Source organism: Crocodylus siamensis, chromosome 3 (assembly GCF_052110815.1).
Source record: "Crocodylus siamensis isolate JL-2025a chromosome 3, ASM5211081v1, whole genome shotgun sequence".
Classification (NCBI taxonomy): Eukaryota; Metazoa; Chordata; order Crocodylia; family Crocodylidae; genus Crocodylus; species Crocodylus siamensis.
This window is the reverse complement of record NC_143397.1, coordinates 259897090-259921431: the sequence shown is the minus strand read 5'-3', so window position 1 is coordinate 259921431 and position 24342 is coordinate 259897090. Positions and strand designations below refer to the sequence as shown.

Here is a 24342-nt window from a genome sequence, read left to right as displayed (position 1 = left end):
ACCAGCCTTGTGTTATAGAATCCTTAAACAGAAAAACAGCGGGGCTGGAAAGTTCCTCCAGAGGTCATCTAATTCAGTCACTGCCCCCCTCAACGCAGGGTTGTCCCTGTCTCAGCCATCCCAGAAAACCATCTTGTACCTAAAAACACCCACTGATGGGTTCCCCAGCCTCTTTTGATAATGTGGTCAGTGCACACTGCGCTCATGGTTGAGACGTTCTGTCTACCAGCCAGCTTCCATCTCCACTGTTGCAACTGAAGGCTGTTGTGTCGTCTCCTGTCCCTGTATCACAGGGCACACTTGGTTGCCAAAACATTTATTATAATCCTTTTATCTTCAATGACTTCTACCAAATCTGCACTCAGTCGTCTGTAAACGAAATAATTCCAAGTTTCCAACTTTCCTCGCATCAAGTTTTTGAGACTTCTGTGTTTGTTGCTTGCTTTTGGCCTACCTTCCATTTGTCCACATCTTTCTCCAAGTGCAGTGCCCAGACCTAGATGCAGGCTATCAGAATAGGGCTGTAGCAGTGCTAATGGGAGTGGAAGAATCTCTTCCCATAACAGGAGTGCCATACAAGCTAATGGTTCCCACTACTCCGTTAGCCTTTTTGCAGTGATCTTACACTGTTGACTCATTCAGCTTACAATTTATTGTAGCCTCCAGGTCCTTTTCTGCACTACTGCCTCCTGGCCACTGATTTCTCAATTTTATTTATGGATTTGATTTTTTTTTTTTTTCCTTCTTGTATACTTCCCACTTGTCCCTGAATGTCACTGTGTTCGTTTCAAGCTATCCTTTCAGTTGATCGGGGCATTCAAGGATGCTACAATGGATTTGGCCAAGAATTTCTAAAGGAAGTGACCTTTTGAAAATAAGGCCTTTTAAATTTAAATGTCTCCATTTGGATATCCATAGTTGCTGGTTGCTTCTGAAAATCGTGGCCTTTTATTTTTACAGGGGGTAGATGTCAGCGCCTAAGGCTGTTTGCTCTTTGGCATCCCTTTGGTCTGAGGCACCAGCTGCATCTCGAGCAGGTCCAAGGAGGTGATTCTCCCCCTCTATGCAGCACTGGTCGGGCCGCAGCTGGAGTCCTGCGTCCAGTTCTGGGCGCCGCACTTCAAGAGGGATGTGGACAACATGGAGAGGGTCCAGAGGAGGGCCACTCACATGATCAGGGGACAGCAGGGCAGGCCCTATGAGGAGAGGCTACGGGACCTGAACCTGTCCATTCTCCACAAGAGAAGGCTGAGGGGGATCTAGTGGCCTGTTATAAACTAGTCAGAGGGGACCAGCAGGCATTGCAGGAGTCCCTGTTGCCCCGGGCACTGCCAGGAGTGACCAGGAATAACAGTCACAAGCTGGCAGAGGGCAGGTTTAGGCTGGATATCAGGAGGCGCGACTTCACAGTCAGGGCGGCTAGGGTCTGGAACCAGCTTCCAAGAGAAGTGGTGCAGGCTCCTACCCTGGGGTTTTTTTAAGAGGAGGCTAGATGAATACCTTGCTGACCCCAGTACTCTTTCCTGCCATGGCAGGGGGTCAGACTAGATGATCTACTCAGGTCCTTTCTGACCCTAGAAACTATGAAACTATGATTTAGGTCCATATGCCTTGGGGCACTGATCATTTTGAGTTGGCACTTGTGCTAACCCACCAACATGTTTTTTACTGTAGCCAACAGGGAGCTTTGCTGCTTACCCAGAGGATGTGCTGGCAGTATGTGACCATGTGCACAGGAGGGGTATGCCAAGAAATATTATCCTGAGCAGCCTGGCCTAAGTTATTTCTGGAGTAGCAGCTCCAGATTTTAAAGTCCTTTCATTTTGTCACTATACTAAGTGGAAACATGGCTCAGAAGATCAGAAAGCTGTAGGACCCCACACACATCGGGTGGTCTAATCTGGTGCTGCACTTATTCCTTTGAACCAGAAAGGACAATTATTTTGTTGCCTGTAATGGTTTGTCAGCAAGTTGTCTGGCCTGGTTCTCATCTAGTATTACTGGGAGCTGTTTGTTCTTTCAGCGGGTGCAATTGTCTTAACAGGAAGATGGATCAGCGGCAGAGCTTTGCCATGAAAGATAATCTAAGTCGTAAAATGAGCTCCAGGTTCTTGTGTCACTCTGCCAGAAAGAGAATATTTTTTCTCCCTGGTTTATAGACGCTATTATATTGACAATATAATTCCTCCTTCCTATGCCAGAAAAGCAATGAAATGCATGATGTTCAATAACATCAGTCCACATTTTAATTCTAAATAGTTGAAACATTACTCGTGCTGGGCTGCTACTAGTTTCAAGGCAGGTTTTATTCTTTGGTGCTAACTTATTTTATTTTCTAAAGTGTGACACCAAAACTGGCTAAGGGTTTCAGTGAAAGATATATCAGTGTCTCTCTGATTATGTTTTATTAGGAGAAACATAGGTCATAAAAATAACACTTACGTCTGTGAAAAATAGACTGAACAGGGTTTGTGAGGCCTCCCCACCCTCTGGCACAAGCATTGTGCAGTACCTGTAGCTGTCGTAGCCCTTGGCTCTTGTGTAATATAAGTGCTGGGGTAAAGGAATGTCACGCACGTTCTTCCTAGCTAGTCGGTTGTGCCCCTGCAGTGTCCAGAGTAGTTTGAACTTGGATGTGCTTTTTGGTAATGAAGGCACACAGCATGGGAATCAGTTTAGCCGCGGCTGCTGAAGTCCAAAGCCTGGCCTTAACTTAGTTCTTTTTGCACAGCCCTGCATTTCACCTAGAAAATGAATATCTGAAAAGAGCATGTGGATTGGGGAGGCTGTGGTCTACCATTTGGCACTTGAATTTTAGTCTTTATAGGCTGCTTCATTTTTCCTACCCCTAAGGAGTTTTACTCTAGTGTTATGCTTTAGATCAGGGATGCTCAAGCTCTGGTCTGTGGGCTCAGAGAATGTGGCAGTGGGGGAGCAGTGGCAAGTTATACTGCCACTGACCCCTGCTTCCAAATTTCCAAGCCCCACGAGGCAGGTAGGAGTTGAGCTATGCTACCCCCCCACTTCCTCCCCAATACAGCCAGATCAGATGCAGGCTGGGCCATGCACCCTTCCTCCCACAAGGCTAGCTCATGCTCCTTCCCTAAATGTGGCTGGATCAGGGCCGAGTCATGCCTCCTTTCCTGCTCCCGTGGGGTTGGGCCAAGCTCTCTTTCCCCACTTAGCCAGATTGGAGGCAGGCTGCCCTGGGGGCTGGATCAGGATCACCGGCTGGTTCTGGCCCATGGACAGACCGGGCATTGCTTGATACCAGTGGTTCTTAACCGGCTGCCACAAGACCTCACTCAGGGGTGTCGCAGTGCAGATGGCAGCCCCAGTGACCAGGTAAAACTGCCCCGTGTGTAGGGCTGTGCACACTCCTGCATTAAGGTTCTCTGATCATCACCCTAAATAGCTCTTCTTAGCCCAACCGTCTCTCCCTCCACCCCCTCACACTCCTTTCAGAGACACAGGTGCTCAGGGAAGTTCCACCTGTTGCACATGCCAGTTTCTGGGGGATGCTGTACAGGGATGGACCAAAAAGGGGCAGCAGTGTGAACCAGCTCTCCTACCTGCTGTAGGCGTATCGAACCCTGGTGAGACACGGGCACATGTTGCAGCCCTTCCCAGCACAACTGTGGGGCCGGAGTACGGGCTAATGTTATCTGGTAGCAGCTGCACCCAGTTGAGTGCCTAAGGCCAGCTGAGCACAGTGGTTCTCAACCTGGGGTACTGCCACATTCAGAAAAGCTGTGAAGAGGCACTGTGACTCAAAAGTTTGAGAACCCCTGCTTTAAATCAGAGTGGGCCTCAGTTACCAGGCACTGCACTGGTCTCATCCGGCCCGTATTCCTGTTTCTATCAGTTAAATATACGGTACTATGACTCCATCTCTAATGCTGCCCTTCATAAGCAATTCTGGTTGCCACAAGGGTATTCTGTGAGGGGAGGACTCTGCATGATCGGCTTTAAGATGTCAGGCTACCTTGGAGAGCCTTACAAAATGAGTGAAAAAGTATAAAAGCCCCAGTCGCTGGCTGTTCACATCCTGCTTGCTTCTGCCACCTCAGCATGCTGTTGAGTTGTAAACTGGTGCATCTTTAACTCGCTCCCCTCTAACTGTCATCAGAAGTAGAGCCAGAGGCTCCCATGTGGCCCACCTCCCTGTCAGACTGGCTCATGCCATCTGAAGTTAAGAACAGTGGGAAATACGGTGAAAGCTGCAGACTGATACCATGCAGTTTTGTAATATTTCCTTTTCACTGTTTTTTCCAAACAGAGCGGAAACAGCTTCCATGTGTTTGACCAAGGCCAGTTTGCCAAGGAGGTGCTTCCGAAGTACTTCAAACATAACAACATGGCCAGCTTCGTTCGGCAGCTCAACATGTGTAAGTACCCTGCATCATTCCAGAATCCAGAGCACAAATGTGTCTTGCAGCAGTGGTCACCTCTACTACCTGTACCTTTACGTAGCTGGAAGGGCTGGATTTGGTTTGGAAACACAAAGAGACACCAAGAATGTATTAGGTGGATTTCTGGAGACGAAGAATAAGTTTATATGGTCAGCTTGTGCTGAGGGAAAGGAGAACCCCCTGCAGAGCACTGTAAAGCTAGAGAAGAAAGAACTTCCATTAGAGCGTTTCTGATGGAGCAGACAGCCTGGTGGCACTCAATAGTCCCACTTGCCTTTAGCCATTTCCTTGAGTAATAGAACAAGAGCCCTGTGATTTTTTTGTCCTTCTAGTGCCCTTTTAATGAAGATGTGTATCCCTACCATGCACACCTGTCACCAAGAGGGGACCCACCTGGGATCCCCGTCAAACTTCTCATTCTCTCAGGCTGAGCACTCTCTGAGCAAGTTGGCTCATTCCTTCTTACTTGTCAAGTGCAGCTGTTGCGAGTAACCTTTTTTTTTTTTTAAGTCACACCAATCAAACTTGACCTTATTAAATAACTCCAGTTAGTGCTGGAATCTGTCCAGATGCTGCTGTTATCCTGGACCGTTCCCTCCCTGCCCCTGCTTGTAACAGTCTGATCTGGGAAAGGTGACACTTGCCTACAAGTCACCGTTGAAAGCAGGCAGCTCTCTCCTGCCAGTGGGCCTTGAGTAGAAACATTCCCAAGAGATCAAAGCCAGCTGGGATGAGGAGGTCAGCCACTTTCTGAGTTCCTTATGTGCCAGCCATTCAAGTAGATCAGCTGCAAATTGCCTACCTCTTCTGATCTTTCCAACTGCTCTGTACTAGCAAGCACAGCTCCTCTCCTGCCCTCTCCTGGCAGCCAAGGGCATTCAGTTTATTAGGCTGCTCAGCAATTACTCGTTGAGGTGGCTGGGTTTCATGCGTCCAGCCACTTGATCTCTGCAGCAGCGCTTCCCACTTGTCGTGGCACCATAATGGTCTTATATCTGAGAGACACTACTCTTCTAAGGGGAAAGCCACCCTTGTTTCTAGTGCTGGCATGCTCTCGATCTCTTTGGAAGAGGGTTAACCCAAGCACCAGTGTATAAGAAAAGTGCTGCTGCTTTTGCTTCTGATGTCATCACCCAGGGCAGCTGATCATGAAACTAGAACAAGAAGAAAGCAGCCTGTTGGAAAGTCCCCATTTAATTATGTACAATTTTAAAGGCCTCAGGTGGGTATTCATACAAGTGTCAGTACCCTCCTTTTTCACAACAGCAGGAATTGGATGAGACGGCATTAAACAAGCAGGCAAAATAAGCATATCAGTGGCCGGGGCACAGGGTTAAAACCCAAGAAACACCATGCCCTAAGGCTCAGTAGGTTTCACCCCCAATCTGTGACTCAGCTCTTAGTTATATATACTGTACCACAAATGAGATGTGTGTCTATCAGACTTGTACTCCCTTAGCATGATGCAGTTTTACCAGTATAAAAGATGCCCTTGTATATGTATGGGCCTTCCCATAGGAAAGGGAAATATGTTCTTATATTATCATTGCTTTGTCCATCCACAGACTTCACTCTGGTAGAAAAATTATACTCCTCACTGAAAATGGTACAAAACTCTTTGTACTCTTAGACCTTAGTAGAGCAGACAAAAAAAGTGAAGGAAAAAATATGCAGAAAAAACAACAGCAGTTTCCTGTCTCTTTGGGTTCTGTGGCTACAGAGTCCAGAGAAAACTATTTAATCTGTTAGAGCAAGTCTTTCTAGTTTCCTTGTTCCAAACAATTTTGACATGTGAATAAAGCAACCTACAACAGCCTTTGAAGAGATCTTCCAAGAGTCCAGTTCCCAAAACAAAGTTTTCTGCATGCATGATCCCCTTACCTTGGCTTTAAGTGACTTCTCTCCCCCCCTTACCTTTTTAAGTTCTGAAAAAAGTCAGCCCCTTTCCTGTTATAGGGAGGTGAAGTCAGGTCATGTCATGTCATGTAATGCCCATTGGTTGGGGGTGAAAGCTAGCCCCACCTGCTTTTACAGAGGCCTTAAATAATCCTCTCAAGAGGCACTGCCTAAGAGACTTTTTTCTTCTCATGAAATATCTGTACCATAAAAGCAGCTTTCTAATCCTCCTGGGCATTGTATTTACCAGGGTGACTTGACAAACTCAGCCAGTGCTTCAAAAATATCCTGTGTTCCAATGCCATTTCTTTTATATTTGTCTGCACTTTCATGGCAGTATGACTTGCTTCCAGAATGATGGCAAGCTGAACCCTAAATAGGTCTCGGGGAGATAAACCTTGACTAAGGGTATGCATGCACCCGTCTCTTCTGGGGAAACGTCTGGCTGGACTGTCTTATGGCAGAGCACAGGACTGGAGCAGATAAGTGCCTGCTTGGGACGGGAAAAATGAGTTTTAAACTTTTAAGACTGAATTTTAACACTGAGCTTGGCCTGCCACAATGTGGAATAGCAAAACTTAATCTGTCTGGAGGTATCTAGGGAATTGTTTGGATTTGATAGGTGGCTGCTCAGGTTTTATATTTATTTTAGCCAGGAAGAATATTACGTCTCTGACGAGTCCACATTCCAAGGTGATTTCGGAGCATGTCCCTAGATTAAGTGCCCTATTTGTTGAAAGAACAAAACTTGAAGCAAGATATAAAATTAAGTATGTGAATCTGGGGTTTAAAATTGATCTGCTCTGTTTAATAGGATCTGCTCATTTTACTTTTCTATCGAGATGAAACTATTGTTCTATTTTCTTCTCAAATTGTTTAAAACTTACGTGTTAAAACTTTACAGTTTTAGGTTATATGGGCCCACAGTATAACTTGGGAGTTATCTTAGGGGGCTAATCTGATCAGTTTAATTTGCTCATGGAAATGTGAATAGTGACTGAACTAGCTCAAGGACTATGAAATTCTCATCTAATGTGCTGGGATCTAGAAACTGGTCACCACTCAACCGGACTAGCCTATGGTGAGCAACGAGATGACCATCCTTGAGAAAATATGGGAAAGCCTCTGGTTTTCTGTGCTTGCTGTTGTTCTTGCATTATGGATTGTCTCCGCACTGGGAGCTGCCATTCTGGAAATGGAGGTGTGCTCGGACTTTGACAACCATTCCCGTTGCTCTCACTCCATGCATCGTTATTCCTGCACGGCATTAAAGCTAGGTCTGCATTCACTGCAGATCGGGAAATGTTCTCTGCTGTCTCTTCTGTTCCCTAAACAGTTGCACCAATTAACTCTTCTCTTGCTCTTCAAACACGAAAGAGAGCATGGAGCTGTGTATGCAAATGCTTCCAGACTGAGAGGAGTGTTTATAACTTCTCCCCTGCCAGAGAGCAGGAGCATTCTGGGATTATCCCAGAGACGTTGCTTCATGACAGTCTGCTCAGCTTCCTCTCTGCACACAAGCACCCGTATTTACCTTTTGGCACTGAGTTCTTGCGATAGGCAGCGACATAAAGGATGCCTTTCATACACTGTCATGTGGGGGTTGTATTAAGGATTAGCAGTAATGCTCCAGATGTGGGGTTTAGAAGCATTCCAGCGTGGTTAGAACGAATGACAGTTTCATTACCTTTCACCACGAGTTCTCTGGATAACGGTGGGGCACACTCTCTCTGTGGTTCATGACCAGGGCTTTTAGTTTTGAAGGATCACTTGAATAACTGAAAAACTGGATCATGTCACTACAGCAATGTACAGTTTCTCTAAATCATTTACTTGCTGCAAGTGCAGGAAGCTCTTTTCAGCCACAGCTGTGGTCGAACAAATTCAAACAACACTTAAGAACAACCGTTCTTGATTTATCTTGGAGGTTTACAGAATTGGTGCACTCCAAAAGTGCTTTGCCCTTGAGTGTTTTAGATGGTCTAAGTGCATTTGAAGTTTCAAGTCTCTCACTTTTCCCTAAACTGCTCAGAAAGCACTTTCTGACTTGTTGCTCTTCTAGTCCATCCCCCGCAGAGCAGGAGAATTGCAATCCCACTGTCTCCTCCACAGGCCATAAACACAGAGTCCTAGGACTGGAGGCACCTCAGGGGTCATCTGGTCCAATCCCTGTGCGAGTGCAGCCCTGCTGGTCTTAAATCATCCCTGACCAAAGCCTATCCAGGCTCCTCCTGAAAACCCCCAGTAAGGAAATTCCACCACTTCCCTGGGCAGTCTGTGTTACTGCCTCCCTGCTCTAATAGTAAGGCAGGCTTTTTTTTGTTGTTGTTTTTTTCCCTGAGATCTAATCTAAATTCTACTCTTTTGCAATTTTGAAGCCATTGATTCATATCCTGGCCTCTGCAGCAAGGGAGAACAGATGTTCTGCCTCTATGACAGCCTTTCAGAGCTTTGAAGACTGCTGTCATGGCCACCCGTAGCCACCTTTCCTCCGAGCTAAACATGCCCATTTCTCTCAACCATTCATCATACAACTTGCTTTCCAAACCGCTGATCATTTTTGTCACCCACATCTGGACCCTCTCCCAAAGCTCCACGTCCTTTTTAAAACACACAGCCCAGAACTGCTCGCAGTAACATAGATAAGGCCTGACCAGCACCCCATAGAGAGGCACTTTCACCTCCTGTGTCTTCCACCTCATAGTGCCATTGATAAAGCCTGAATATTTATTCCCTGCAGTCCTAGCAAGCTGCTGTCAGCCAGGAAGTTCCTAACTGTGGGCTCTTGCTCTGTCAGCTACACATCACCATGCAAAAATCTGGTGTGCTTTGTTTTGAGGTTCCTAGCCTGGGGTGAATCCAAGCCAGAGCCATTTCTTAATTCAGTGCAGAAGCTGATAAGCCATGTTCTGCTGGAACGCCAGATTCATCAAGACAATTAAACTCCCTTATTAACCTTCCCACAATCCCCAGCCAATACTGTAATATTACCCTTTAATGCTACCCTTTTAGGGTGGCATTTCTGCAGAGGAACTCATTTTCAGCGTTACTGGTCTCCTGTACTTGCGAGTCTCCAAGACAATACTGTGTCGTCAGCTGAAACAAATTACATCTTTCAAACTTACAAACAGTGCTAAGAATGGCTTTAAAAACCCCCAGATCTGGCACTTAAATCAGACGTGGGCTGTGGGAGCAAGTACAATGTTTAAATCAGGTCTCCTATTCTAATTCCACTTCTGACTCACTGGCAAGTCGTTTTTCCTCTGAGCCTTGGCTGCCTCTTCTCTAAAATGGGGGTGTAATGCCTTAAGGATTGTTAAGAATGAATGTTCTCATAGTACCTAGAACATGTACAATATAATGCAAGTGCCAGGTAGCTTTGCTTGCAGGGAGACTCCCAAGGTGCAGCCAGGATGTGCTGCTGAAAGGAAGCATGACTGATTAAGGCGCTGCACTGGGACTTGAGAATTGTCCTCTGTGCTCTGCTCCTGACTTCTGTGTGACCTTGGACAAGTCACTTAATCTCCACCTAGGTTTTGCATCTGCAGGGTGAGAACAATGCTTTGTGGTACTCGGGTACTACGGGGAGCACTAGATTAAAATCAGAAGGGAGCTCATCCACCCACGCAGACTCAGTATGGTTGGAGACATCACATTGCCATCCTTTTGACGAGAAATGAAATAAGATTCTGATCCCGTTGTCTCTTTAAAGATTCCTTGGCATGCTCGATCTGTGAGCACCAAGGTCTTGGCCAGATTCCAAGTGTGGTAATTTTTTGTTCTGCCTCTAGAAACAATTTTGACTGTTTCAGTTAAATATGGCTGCATTCTTTCCTTGCTGCTGCACAGCTGCAAGATTTCATTTCACAAGTGTTTGTGCTTTCAGTAGTGGATGAAGCGATAGAGCACTCCTGTCCTGTCTGCATCCTTGGCATTGCCCAGCACGTTGGGACCAGCATTCAGCTCATGGGAACTGCTTTATCCCCCTAGATTCAATGACTTGCAAACCTTCCAGTCCCGTGTAGCATCTTGTTTGAAAAATCTTTTTCTGGCCTTGCACTGAGACTCACGGTTCAGTAGACCATTTTTCTTTTTCTTCTGCTGCATTGTGCTCAAATGACAAGTTAGGATATTGCCTGGTCTCCTGATGCTTAAGACTTGGAGGGCTTTCTGTGTTCAAAGACACTGCAGGGGCAGCAGCTTGTTGGAGATGTTTGGGAAAAGTTGAGGCGCTTGTCTGACTCCCAGCCCACTCCCAGCTTGCTGTACTCTTGGGGTGACATATGCAAGACTGGTTGGAAGGAGGGTATAAGATGCCTCCCTTGCCTAGCAGAGAGGAGCATTATTTGAACATCTGCTGCTGCATTATAGAGGAGGCATCTCTCACTCCCCCAAGGTTTTGGGGATTGGCTGTGTCAAAAATCAGAGGCAACTGCTGGAATGCAAACACAAGAACTGGGGAAAGGGGCATATATGTTTCATAGTTTTTCTCAGGCTCTGTCTCCAATCCTGTGTCATATTGATAAGATACCATGTGTGCGCGCCCTTGGCAAGCAAGATTGTGCTCATCAGTTCAACTTCAGATTATGCTGCTTTGCTCTAAATTGTTCACCTCTGACTTTCAGATGGCTTTCGAAAGGTTGTCCATATTGAACAGGGAGGCTTGGTGAAGCCAGAAAAGGATGATACTGAATTCCAGCATCCATATTTCATCCGAGGCCAGGACCATCTTCTGGAGAATATCAAGAGGAAAGTAACCAGCGTAAGTGTACAAAACAGCTATTTCAGTCAGGTCCCAAGTGAAGCATTTCAGAGCTAACAAGGCTAGTTAGAAAAGTAGCAGCGTGCTTTGGGGTGCGATGGGGATTTTGGCCCTGCAATTCTCATTCTTTGCCAGCTGCTTCTCTAGTTAACTCCCCACCTTGCCTCTCATTCAGGCGCATGGTGTTGTGCCAGTCGGCTTGTAGCAGGTGTGTAGTGTGTCACTTCCTCTGATTGCTTTCTTACTGCCCTCTTGGCACCAGGTTCGACTGAGGTGGCTCAGGACACCCTGAAGGAAACAACTGGTTAATGTGGAAGCCAGTTTGTCTTTGGCTGTACAAACTGGAAGCTAACATCCCCTCCAAACCTCTCCTTTTCCTTTTACTGTGTAGGCCTGGTCTAATGGAGGTTACAACAAACTTTTCTTTCCCCTAGGGAAGAGTCACAGAGCAATCAGACCTTCCTGTAGAAATGGAAGGAGGAATGCAGCCATGGGCTGAACACTTGGGGTATTTTTCAACCTAATGAGAAAAACCAAACTCTGTTCTCTAGACCCTTTGAAGAGGAGACTCTAATTTCATCCCATCACCTGATGGCTCTGGTGGTAATGGGAACAGCAAGAAACAACGTGTTTTATTCAAGATGACTAAAGAATATTTTAAACTGGCTGGCGTGCAGCCGGTGTTCCCAGTGGTAATTGGTGTGCTAAACTGGGATAATACTCAGCTACTCTTGGTTAATACAGGTGTGGGCTCTCTAAAGTTGGGGTCTCCATATGCAGTGCTCAGTTTTGATGTGAGCAGAAGGCACTTCTGGTCACATTGGCATGCGAGTAAGTCAGGTGTCTAGCAAGGGGGATAACCTTGGCCAGTTTGGACTCCCCTGCTGCCAGAGCTAATGGTGTGAAGTTTACTTGTGCATCATGGATGGGTCAAGGGGTTCAGACCTAAATCCTGCTTTTTGTGTTTGTGAGAGTGCTTCCGTGTTTATGGCTGGTTCTCTAATTATTTTGTTAGAGCATTTTAAAGGAGCAGCCAGTATTCGGTGCCAAAAACTTCTCCTAAACTATCAGAACAGCTCTATTCGTTCTGAAATATGGCTTGATTAGTAGCAGCCATCCAGGTTTTAGTTATCCTTTTCCAAATATTGCTCAAAACCACCTGTAGAGAGCAGCAGGCAAAACTGCATGATGGAGTCCTGGGATGTTTTCAGGTAACATTAAGTGCCTCTTTGGCTGCAACACGTTTAGCACCTCCAGACATCTGCACAATGGGCACGTGGTCTAGGAAGTTGTGATGTGCAGATCCCAAAGATATATGGCCTGTGGGCAAGGGAAGGCTGGGGGAACCTGCTTTTGAATAGGTGAGATGTGCTAACCCCTGTAATTGCTGGCAGATCCAGAGTCCTCATACATTGCAGCTTTTGTGAAGTGTGCCTGGGTGTCATTTCTTATGAGCTCTTTATCCGGGAAATGAAACAGGTCCCTCCCTTCCCTGCTTTAGCACTTGTAAAGCTTCCTGAGTAGCAGCCTCATCATTTCTATAGTGAGAGGCTCCCCATCCCACTTCAGCTCTCGCCTTGCTCATTCTCCATGCTGCAGAGTGAACATTTGCTTTTCTTCCTTTGCCTTTCAACTGGTTCTGATTAACCATTTATAAATGTAGCAAAAAGAGGAAAAAAATGGGGCACCCACTAAGAGCTGTGTTCTCTGCTAACTGTAGTGTACTGGCTTGTGGAGGAGCACGATTATCTGCTGTGTATCTTCAATAAAATCCCAGCTGTCATTGTGCTCCCTTGGTCTTCCTGGCCTCTGATTTTTAGCATTAGAAATGCTCTGCTAGCCAATATAACTATCCCATCATGTGATGGAAGATTGTGCACTATCATTCTGGGGCTGCAAGAGAGCTGTTGGCTTTGTACCAACCTTAATGTTTGCCTTTCTGAGCTGAGAGATTCAGCTTATTTAGGGTGGGGGAAGAGTTCATTCTCTGCAAGTAACAATGTTCTTGTAGATAACTGCTGTGAGCCCATCTGATTCAGCTAGACGCAACCCAGGCATTGGAGGGGGAGGAAGATGGCTCACCTGCTGTACTACTGTTGACAGTTAAGCAACTGTTTTGTAAGAGCAAACACCACTGACCTTTTCCTTTCTGTCTCCAGGTATCCAGTATAAAGAATGAGGATATAAAGGTTCGACAAGACAATGTAACCAAGTTACTGACTGATGTCCAGGTGATGAAGGGAAAGCAAGAGAGCATGGACTCCAAGCTGATAGCCATGAAGCAGTATGTATGTGGGGGGGGGCAGAAAACAGGAGAATCTGCTCCATCTGACTTCTTTCCTCTGAAAAAAATGTGTTCAAGGTCTCCTCTAGGAGAAGTTTAGCTGGTCTCCCACTTTGGTGTGTGCTCTCATATTTGCCAGCATCCCAAATGCCTCAGGAGCACAGTCTAAGCTTTAAGAGGCTCTCTGGGGAGGAAAGAGTGGAAGAGCCTTCTGAGCACTATTGCATCTTTGTAAGGGCCTGGTGTCACGGTGACCAACCCTCCAACCTCAGACAGTGAGGCTTTGGTAACTTCCCTTTGGAGGAACCCTGCCGCACTTCTGATCTGAGTCAGGAGAACGCAGCGACTTGTTTCCACCTGTGTGAAGTCTGACCCCCTCTGCACAGTGCTGGTTTTTTTTTCATGAGTTTGCCTACACCCAAATGCAGAAGTCACGTTCTTGTTTGCACGCTGTACCTATCACTGTGTTATTTAAATGACTGGAACAATGTCTACACGTGTGCTCTAATATTGCTGCTGTTCTGCAAGCCTGATGTCGTACACATACCACTTCCATCCTTGCTGGTTACTGGTACTGGAGACTTGTGCTTGGCAGGACAGACAAGGGGACAGAACATGCTATTTAGTCACCATCAATTTGCTGAGCCAGCATTAGGGGGTGTTGTACAGCACTGCTGAGCACTCCTGGTCTTTCCCACCCTGCAAGAGAGAGTAGAAGTCAGAGGTTGTGCATAACCCATGTCAGTTGAGGTCCTTAGTTTATTCAACAATGAGGCCATGGACTGACCCAACAAATAGCAAGATTTGTTTTAAAATTGAGGCCTGCCAGTCATGACCATTAGGCTGAGACGTTTTTAAAGCTGTTGGAGGACTTGGATACCCAATAAAATGAATGGAAAATGGGCCTCCAGATTCCTTCAGAGGTTTTGCAAATGTCTGCTTTTTCTTTTCCTTGTGTGTCCTTTGCCTGGGTAGGGAAACCATCCCTTACTCTGAATTTTCTGATGTTGTGTCTTAGACTGGCCTCAAGGTGAAAAGGAACAGATTTTCATCTCACAGTTTCTCCAAACTTCCACTGCTGTTCCAAAAGAATTGACTTCAGTGGCATAGGAAAAGGGGAGTGGGCTGTTCCAGGGGCCAGTCTAATGTTCAGTGCTCTCTTACTGGACAAAGCAGGGAGGTGGAATGAGGATCTCAAGGGATCCATGCCCAAATGAAAGCACATCTGCGTGCAGCGTTCCATGCCCTCCGTCCTCTTGGATTTCATTTCAGTACCTTGTGCTCACAGATAGTTTCATGTGGGAGAGGAGGGAGACTTCTTTGTCTCCAGGGTTATTATAGCTATTGTCTTCATCTTCCCCTTGCCCCTCAGTGCGAAGCCTCATAACTAGGCTGTGGTTCTCTTCAGGCTCTTCATTGCAAAGGGAGGAAGAAAAGTAGATCATCCTGCTGTCCCCTTCAGTAAGTGGTGGTATATGAAATGCCCTGGCACCATGACTGGCATTTGAATTTCCCATGCCCAGGTACACAGTATAGACAGCTGAGCTTCCTTTTGCCATCAGGTAAACTAAGTGCTGCATCCAGCACAAACATAAATGAAAACTCTCCCGTACTGTCAGCCTTAAAAGGGCCAAAAGGTGCCTTGGTAAAGCACATTTCAGCAAGTTTGTAGGCTACCTTTTCCATCCTTTAGGAAACGCATCCTTCACTTTCACCTGAAACATACAGATGTACAAGTCTTATCTGATGACTTGTCAGTGGTGGACCAAGCATTACTTCTGTTGCAGGAAAAATCTGTGCATCTTGGAGGTGGAAGTTCATCTTTATCCTGCTCTTCCTGGAAGAGCATCCAGGTGCCCAGTGTCTTCTGAGCTTGCAGCTCATTCTGATGTAGTGCAGCTCTATGCCTAGCTGGTGTGTGTTGCTCCCAGTAGGCTGCTTCTGCCTTTAGCACCTCAGCTGCGGAGTTTATTCCCTTTTACCCTTCAAGCATGAAACAGTTATGGGGACCTGCAGGAGCCATTCTTGATCCCATGTGCCAGTCATATGGCCTTGCATTGCTTCTGAGATGCATGTAAAAATGGCATCTTTCACAGAAAAGCAGCAGTCCCATATCATCTGTTTGATGCATCACTAGAGCAGTGTTGCTCCTCTGGGGGCTCTGCAGGCAGCCTGTTTGTACTGTGGCTCGTGTAACAAGGCCACAATCAGATCTGGGCAGCTAGGTGCTCTGTAAGATGGGTAGTCCTCCCAGGATCCTGAGAGGTAGCTGCAGTTCACAGCTGACTTTCTCTGGACTGTTACTATATATTAAGAAAGCCAAGATCCTTGCATGTAGTATTCAGCTCAGCTTCTCTGGCTTTTTCCAGTCAAGTAAATATTTAAAACATTTTATGGTATTTGAAACCTGTGAAGCCTGACCCCTTACCTAGGTACAGAATAAGCTTCTGTAAGTGGGATCACAGTTATTTAGAGCTACATTCAAGCCATCCCACAAATCAGGTGGGAACAGCATGAGCGTTTACTGTAAACTGAGCGTGTCTGTACGCACCACTAGATGGTGATGGAGTACAAAGAGCGATGCTTTGGAGCGTGGACCCTGCCAGCTTCCCATTATCAGAATTGTGGCTCAAACAGCATTGAATTTCCCCCTCCAATGAGAAGGTAATTGCTGACCAAAGGTGACAAAAAATACAAAACGCACATTGCCCTTTATTTGTGTAACAAACTTACAAGAAATTTCTCATGGGACAATTCAGATTCTCAAGTGGGAAATCCAGAAATTGTACAGCTGCTTCAGTCGGGCTGTGTTCCCTGGATACCTGTCAAAGACTATCTTCAAATTTGCTATACCCATTCAGCTGCTGTCTGTCTATATGCCACAGCGACCTCCCTACCTGTCATTCAGGTTTTCACTTCTGCTTTTCTTTCCCCACTTTTCTGTGGTCCAGGGCACTTACTCATCCTGGTGGTGATCTCTCCAGTTCCCTTGGTTCTGTCTCGGGTCAGTCTTCCCAGTCTCTCTTGCAGGCTGTCCTTCATCTATAGGGTCTTGGCTCTGCTCTTGATCAAGCTTGCTTTTAACACCTCTTGCCTCCCTTCATAGCACCTGCTCATTGTTGTGCTGGGATTGCTCACCCCTGCTCTTGGGAGGCTTAAAATTACTGGTCTTCACCCTGCCTCCAGTCTTGCTTCCTTAGCAAGGTTTTGGAGAAAATCCTTAGCAAGGATCGGCCTCTTGGACCATCCCTCCCAGAACAAGCTTAAAGCTAGTTTGGTCATTACTGATTTACATCTGTCCTCCCAACACCAGCATAACAGTCACTCCCTGATCACTCTTGCTTTTTGGAAGCTCTGTTCAGTTCTCTTCTGTTTGAAATCTGTTTCTTTACCGCTCTTTTCTTCTAATTTTTGTGGTAACTTTATCTCTTCTTGTCCTATTTTGCTATGGGATTTATCCTGGCTGTATCCTTGCCCCCTTGTTCCATGTCTCTGCTTCTTGGACGTTGCTTGGGAGCTTCAGCCTAACATGCCACTTACAGGGTGAGACTGCATACATTTATGACCTTTCAGTTTGTTCCTGTTAAACTGCCTGTTTTTAGTCAGTCAATAAATGGACTGCTAGAGATAACATTTGGCTCTGTCTTACACTGCTAGAATTTTGTCTTGGCCACCAGGAGGTGAGCAGAAAATTGGGAAGGAATAATGTTTTTATGAGTAGATTGCTGACTACTGTTTTTGTGCTTCCAAACTATTTTTGTAGTGTCGGGGGAAGGACACATGTTTTCCCCTGTTTAGTAAAGATTAGATTCAGTGCTTTCGCTGAATACTGCTGGTGCAGACTGCCTTAGAAAACTTGCAGACAGAAAAGGAACTTCTGTGCCCCCGTGGTGTGGGGTAGTGCAGGATTTAGCCAGAATCAAGAATTGGAAGGAGGCTGATACAGCAAGAAGGACCCTGGTCAGTCTTGTGGGAGAAGCTTCATGAAAACCTCCCAAAGCTGTTCTGTAAAGGTGATGTAGAGTGCAGTCCTGAGTTTTCACCACCACAGGTCTTCTCCCCTTCCCCAATTCTGGAATCATATAGTACACATGGCTACTAGAGATACAGGTACCAGAGAGTGGATTAGTTGAGGAATTTTTGAGAGTGCAGCTTCTGGGTAAATAGCTGGATTTCTTCAGCTTAATATCCAGGGAGACTAGTGAAAGCTGTTGCATGTGTTTCAATATGGTCAAATGTAAAATCATTTAGGATCAAAGAGTGCAAGCCATACTTAGGGGATGGAGTACCCTATCTCAGGAAGCAGCAGCTCTGACCCCTAAGGCTTTCTCAGTCATCTAAATATGAGCTCCCAGAGCACGGCTGGGTCCAAAAGAGTTACTGTGGTCCTTGCATGTGTAAACAAGGAGATATCAAGTAGCCATAGGGAATTTGTATTATCTTTTGTTTTTGGCACTGGCGTGGCCCCTGCTGAAATACCATGGCATGTCCCGTGTGGATGTCGGTTCATGAAGGATGTTTAAGAATTGCAGAGGACTCAGGAGGAGCCATAAGAGTGATTGAAGCATCAGAACACATGCTGTGCAGCAGTGAGCACCAGGAGCTTGATCCATCCATCTCATCAAAGAGATGGCAATTGGTCTGTAAGTGCTGACAGGGGGAACAGAAATCTGATAGGAGAAGGCTCCTGGGCTTTGCACGCAAACTTGCAACAAGTTCCACTGCCTGGAAGTTGAACACGGACCAATTGGCTAGGGACAGAAGTTACACACAGACTGGTGTAAGTCATCAGAAATTGGTTTAAACCTATAACACAACAGAAGCTCAATGCAAATACACCAGTTTCAAAATGGCTGAAACTGGTTTAAGATAAACCTGGCTGAATGTAGTATCAGACTTAACTGATTTGGGTCAAACTGGTTGATGAAATTTCTGTCCTTTAACCCCTTCCTTTTTCAAGTTAAATCACGGTCCCCCAGGATCCCAGCATGCTTTCCAGTCCTGGGCTTGGCTGTGCTGTGCTGTGCTGCCTGCTCCAGTGGATCGGGGGGGGGGGGGGCCCTGGAGCACAGTACAGAGCTGCCTTGCTGCTAAACTTACTGAAACTTACTGCTGGCCTTGACTGTGGACTAAAATCCCTAGAAGCAGGAAAAGGAAGTGATGCGCAACTGTGGAGAATCCTGCTGCGGTGATTCTGGACTGCAAATTCAAGAGAACTTGGGAGCAGCAGGAAGAGGAAGCAAGCATACAGCCCATGCTGGCTGCAGGCATGCTGTAGTGCCCCCCAACTCCCCCCGGCTTCTGGCTTGAGCCACTGCAGGCATGTGGCTACGTTTCCTAAGTCGGAAGTAAATGGGTGTCCAGTTGTTTGTCAGTTTAATCTCTGTATCTTAGATTAACCTACAAAGACTGAATCAGTTCAGCCTCAGGCTTTTTGACTGTCTGTACTTTAGCCATTCAAGCGAAAAACAGGATACATGTTTTTTTAATGGTGAGTAGAATTGGCCATTGGAACGGCTCGCCAAGGGTTGTATTGGCTCCTCTGTCACTGGAAACGTTTTGAATCAAGATCGGGCTTTTCTAAAGAGAGGTGCCTGTAGCTCAGCCTCAGCTGTGAAGATTGCAGCAGGAGTCACTTCGGGAAGTCTACACAAGGTTGAACTAGAAGGTTTCTCCTGGCCTTAGGCATCTGAGTCCCTTCAGCAGCCCCTGGTGCGGGACTTAAGGTTCAAACCCTCAGCTGGTCTGTCAGCGTCCATCTTTTCTATCTAAAAAAAGCAGTTTGCCTGCCCCCTTTTTCCCTGTGGACTTTGGGCAGTCCAGTTCCAGAGGGCCGCCTTTGCAGAGCAAATACATTTATGCCCTAGCAGCTTGGGGCCTTCATTGAGCAAGCAGCAAAAGGGATGGGAACGGTGACGCTTTACCCTCTGGGTGACTGCGCTACTGTGACTGAATTAGCTGTTTGGCCGTGCAGTGGGGTCCGCTGCTGCGCCACAGCTTAGGAATCAGCCAGCCCTTTGCCTAGTCCAGTAATAATGCTTAGTTATCCAAAATCTTTATGCTCAAAATGCTTTAGAGCCAAACTACCTGATTTCCTGAAGTTTCATGGACTGTGTATGAGATCGTCTCCAATGGGTAGAACTAGGACTACAGTCAGAAGTTCCTGCTCCCCTGTTTCATGGCTATGCTGCTCAGCCATGTCTCTCTAACACCAAGACATTTCTAAGGTTTGATCCATTCTGTGCACCCTAGCACAGGTGTCCCTGCATGATCTTTCCTAGGAAGTTGCGCATTCATTCTATTTAATGCAAGGTTTCTTTAAAGTGTCTTAATACAAAGCGTTGTCAGTGCCCTCCGAAGGGCTGTGAACACCAGAAACTTGACACAGGGTTCGTAGTGTCTGGAACACTGCGTTCTTAATTCTTTGCATATCTAAAGGTGAAGTTTGGGTTTTTTCCTCCCTCCACTAAAAATTGCACCAGGTGCAATTTATATCAGACCCTTTCTGTTGGCATTTAAAAGAGTTTATAGTCACAACTTGTCTCCTGGTGAGAGTAAGACCTTTGTAGCATATTGAAAATACATATGGCTCAGAGCCAGTCAAAGGGAAGACTGTTTGTGCGGGTTTTTATTGGGCTTGACTTGGACATCATCTCTGGCAAATCCAATATAATGCTCATTGGAACTGTCTTTTTATTGCACCGCTGCGCACAGACCTTCTCACGTCTTCCCATATTGACTTGTTTAGCCCGTACAGTCTGCCTGAAAGACTCGGGAATGCAATTAAGCCCAGCTCCACCAAGGTAATATTGCTCATGTCTGGATAATTTGCTGCTAGTCTTTAGCACTGGCAGCAAAGAATAAAAAGGAGACATGCTAAACTTTGGGGTATGAAAATATTTATCCATCCCTGTGAGCAGGTCCTCCAGCAGGATTGGATAATGCTCCCCAGTTCCTGAGAGTTTGTGGGCCAGGACACTGCTTCCCTGGAGTATACTAGAAGCCTACCTGGTTGGTTCTTTAATCTGAGCTCATACAAAGTGACTGTATTGATCCATCTTAAGGAAATGGAAATCCCTATTTTTTCCTTCCTCCTCTTTTTTGGGGGCCTTGGAGATTAAAAACCGGAACTAAGCTTTGGGCCACACTGTCTGTAATGGCAGCCTGCTATAGGAAAGGCTTTGATGCACAGTCAGACTCTTGCCTTACCAGCTCCATAGAGTTAAAGACTGCATCACATCAGGATTTTTCTCTTTCTCAAGTTACCCCGCACAGAAAGATATGCAAAAAGAGCAAATCTTCTCATTCTGGGAAACATAAAACATAAAGGTCCCCCGGGCCTCTCACTAAAGAAACAAGGAGTCCTCTTTCATTCTGGCACAGATGCAACAGCCAGCCTTTTAGTTCCTTTCATCTCCTTGGCTAGCTGGAATGACACTCAGCGTTAAGGTTGGAAGAACATAGCTCTAGTTAGCATTGGACTTCACTTGGTATCAGCCCCTGTTTTCAGGTACTGGACTAATATACAAAAGCTGTCCTTTTGGTTGAATTTTTCATGCACTCAGCTTATAGTAGGACAAGTTTGCAGATGACCCATTCAGACAGTCAAGGTTTGTTGGAATTAAGTGCTCTCTCTTGCCTTCAGTTGCTTTTTGTTCTGAACTAAAGTAGCTCACGTTAAACTTCAGATTTTTTCCTTGTGCAAGACGAGTACGTGGTGCGGCAATAACATTTTGAAAGTGTCACCCCAAGGCCTGGCGTTCTGTGGCTGTGCTGTCACACACAGCTCTGCCCTAGGTTCTTTCTACAGACGACAAGGCTGCGTCCTGTCCCGTCTCCAGAACGCTTGCTGCTTGCAGAGCATGTCACGGGGCCCTGCTGCCTGTCCACCCCAGCAGCTTCCAGCACTCCTAGCACAGCCAGGCATGACTTTACATTAGCACCTTCTCAGCTTCTAAGTATTGTCTGACTCTTTCTCTTAGCATAGCAGCTGTGTTCTGTTATGTTCTCATACAGATGAGGTCTGTATCCTAAGCCGCCATGACTCATGGCATCCTTTTCCTGCCCCCAAATTGGGTTCGCTTCAGCTTTCCATAGAAAAACCATCATAGGAACTGGATAGGGAAAAGAACCTGGTTTAACTCCATCCCTTCTGTTGGGCTGGTAGCAATCTTCCAGAGGTGTTTCAAGTGAGGCAAATAAGTAGCTGATAATTAAGCTAACATTAGACAAAGTTGCTTGCCTTGAATTGCTCCAGTTTCTGGTTGGCCTCCCTCTCTCCTCCCTGTGTTCTTGTTTCTCCTGGAGCCTTACCTTCTCCTAAAACAGGAACTTCTCTAAGCCAGCTCTTTTTCCTTCTGGGTCTTTTAGGCTGGAACCACTTGGATTTTAAGTTGACAGCTGAAAATAAGGCTGCCGGCTGTTTCATGGTGCCATGCAGCCCTTGGGGCAAAGCGTACTTTACTGCCTGAAACTAGCCTTCCTTCTTGGCCCCAACCTGACAAGTATCTCAAGGAACAAACTTTTCTGTTGCTGCCTGTTACTTTTGTGATCTGTCTGGCCAGCGAAGGAGTGTGGCTTGGTTTGACCCCAGGAAGGATGGCACCATTATTTCATATCTTCTTACTCTGGCCAAAAAGTCATACAGTGGGACTTTTCACATGTCTACATTCTCCCTCTGTAAGGAGTGGGCAGCAGATAATTAGCTTCTGTTCAGCAGCTGTCACTTTCTTGGATTGAAAGAGGAGATCCTCTTTTGGAAAAGCCAGTGTTTTGTATTGTGCATGATCACATGGTATAATGGAGCAGAGTAGAGAGAGCAGAACCTCAAGACTGAGCTGGAGAAATGCCCTAACCATTTGTTAGGACAAGTTCCTTTGTGGGGAGGAGGAAGAAGGGCCAAATCTGTGGCCAGGGTTGCCTGTCTTCCTCTCCTAGCCCCAGCCTGTGGTCATTCCCCACCCCCATGTCCAGCTTTACTAGGCGCTACCACCCTTGTGCAAAACAGAGCAGGAAGGTAAGACAGAGGGGTTGTCACTTCCCTGTGATTCATCGGCTCTGCTCTAGTCCAGGGGGAGCCGAAGTGTATCCGTAAGTTTAATTTTAAACAGATTGTTGAAAGCAGTGAGCTAGCCATGGTGTCTGCACCTGTTTTTATCGGTTTTCCCCCAACCTCCTTCAGGGATTGTGTTCACTTTGACTTGGCGCATGAAGTTCTACCAGGGGACGCTGAGAGCACTTCCTCCTGACCAGACGCTGTTTACAAGGCCCCGCCGCTTTTACAAGGCCCCAGTTACTAACAGAATTTAAAAGTTAAAATTTCTCCTGATGAAAATAAATCTAAACAGACACCAGGGCTTGGCCTCTTGCAGCACTGTTCCTCCTCCCCAGAATTATTTTACCGTATGCAAAACCCCCGCCCCCCCCCTGTAAATCATACCAAATAATTTTGACCCATGTAACTTTCTTTATGGTTTCAGGGTTCCAAAAGCAACATATATATTATCATTTGACACTGACCTGAGGGGATAGGGTTTGCATTAGAACATTTGTTGAAAAGATTGAATCCATCAGTGTTAGGTGAGAGAAAAGCTGAGCTAGGACATAATGAAGCCAACTAGGTGATATCCAAGCTTTTAGTCACTGTGCTCAGAAAAGCCTTGTTAATGGAAGCCTCTGACCTTCAGGGACTAAGGTGCTGTGGTTAAAAGCTGCCTGAAATCATTCAGGGGTTGAGTCACTAAATGACTCCTACCTGAAGCCCTCATTTTAAATCTAGAACTATAGAATTTTGCAGTCCTGTTTTCTCTCTTCACCTCTCCTGAGTAATTTTGTTGCAGCAACAGGGTTTTTTTTTCCTGAGTATCTGTTTTAACTGGTGTGGAAAAAATGAGGCCTAGTCTATATAGCAAAGGCATAAAATCTGTAAGAGGATCTGGTGTGAAACTGCTGGCCAGATACTTTCTGTGTTTTGCACTGTGCTTTATGAGCTTGTAATATCTTCTGTCCCATTCTTGCAACTTGGGCAAAAGATCTGTGCAGGAACAGTGGCTCACTAGCACCCCTTCCCACTGAGCATAGCATAGCAGCTTAAACCAAAGGCCTTCAGTTTGCATGGTCTTGGGGATCAGAAATACTCTTTGGGTATGAAACTCTTCCCTTTGCCATCTTTGTGCTGCCATTTTGATCTTGTTTTCGTGGAGTTGTGAACACCATCACACCTGATATAGTAAGTTCCCTGTTTGCGCGCACATCCTGGCAGAATCGCAAAATGAGAGCCCTCTACCTAGGGATGTGAAGAGTAACAAGAAAATATTCAGTAAGTGTACTGAGGAAGATGAAGTCAAGATGTGGTGCACTCTTCAGTGCAGAAGGAAAGCCAGTGCTGCCAAGCTGATGCCGCCAGAAAAGACTAAAGTTTTAATGCCCCTTCATTTCAGGGTTTACTAAAAATATTAGTGCTGGATCTAACTTAATTGGCACTGGAGACAAGAATAGAGAAAGAACAAGTTATTGACTACTTAGATGTTTTCAAAGAGGGTTGGGTAGAGTGGCACATCGGAGGCTAAAAGCTTTAATAGGCAACAGCCGACCTTGTCGGGTGTCAAGTATGTAGGCTACCCTAAAGTATGGAAGTTTAATTTGCACTGCCAGGCTGCTCCCGCCTTAAACATGACCCTCTGGTGTAGAGAGAGATCTGCTGACAAGTTGTCCTAGGGCCAGAGCCACAGGAGCTCCCCAGAATGTCAGAAACTGCTTTCTGCTAGAAGAGCTGCATCCACGCAGAGGTTTTGCCAGCATAGCTACGTCAGCCCCACAGTATGATCTCCTCACCCTGCTAGCCAGCAAAGCTATGTCAGCAAAACTTTGTAATGAAGACGGAGCCTTAGGGAACCAGCTGAAGCGATCTGAGAGCCAGCAGTGACAGTCTCTGAGACCTCACAGGAGAAGGATAAAGTTCCAGAAGACTGGAAAAGAGCAAATATATA

At 46.1% G+C, this 24342-nt stretch overlaps 1 protein-coding gene across 2 annotated transcripts in view; it reads left to right on the top strand.

The window, feature by feature from the left end:
- HSF1 (heat shock transcription factor 1) overlaps window positions 1-24342 on the top strand; it is an 89007-nt gene that overhangs the window by 24538 nt on the left and 40127 nt on the right. For both annotated transcript variants that reach the window (XM_090040893.1, XM_090040892.1), the window contains exons 2-4: window positions 4280-4388; window positions 10934-11070; window positions 13230-13354. In XM_090040893.1, the coding sequence (XP_089897019.1) occupies window positions 4280-4388; window positions 10934-11070; window positions 13230-13354 (371 nt within the window). The remainder of the gene's footprint in view (window positions 1-4279; window positions 4389-10933; window positions 11071-13229; window positions 13355-24342) is intronic.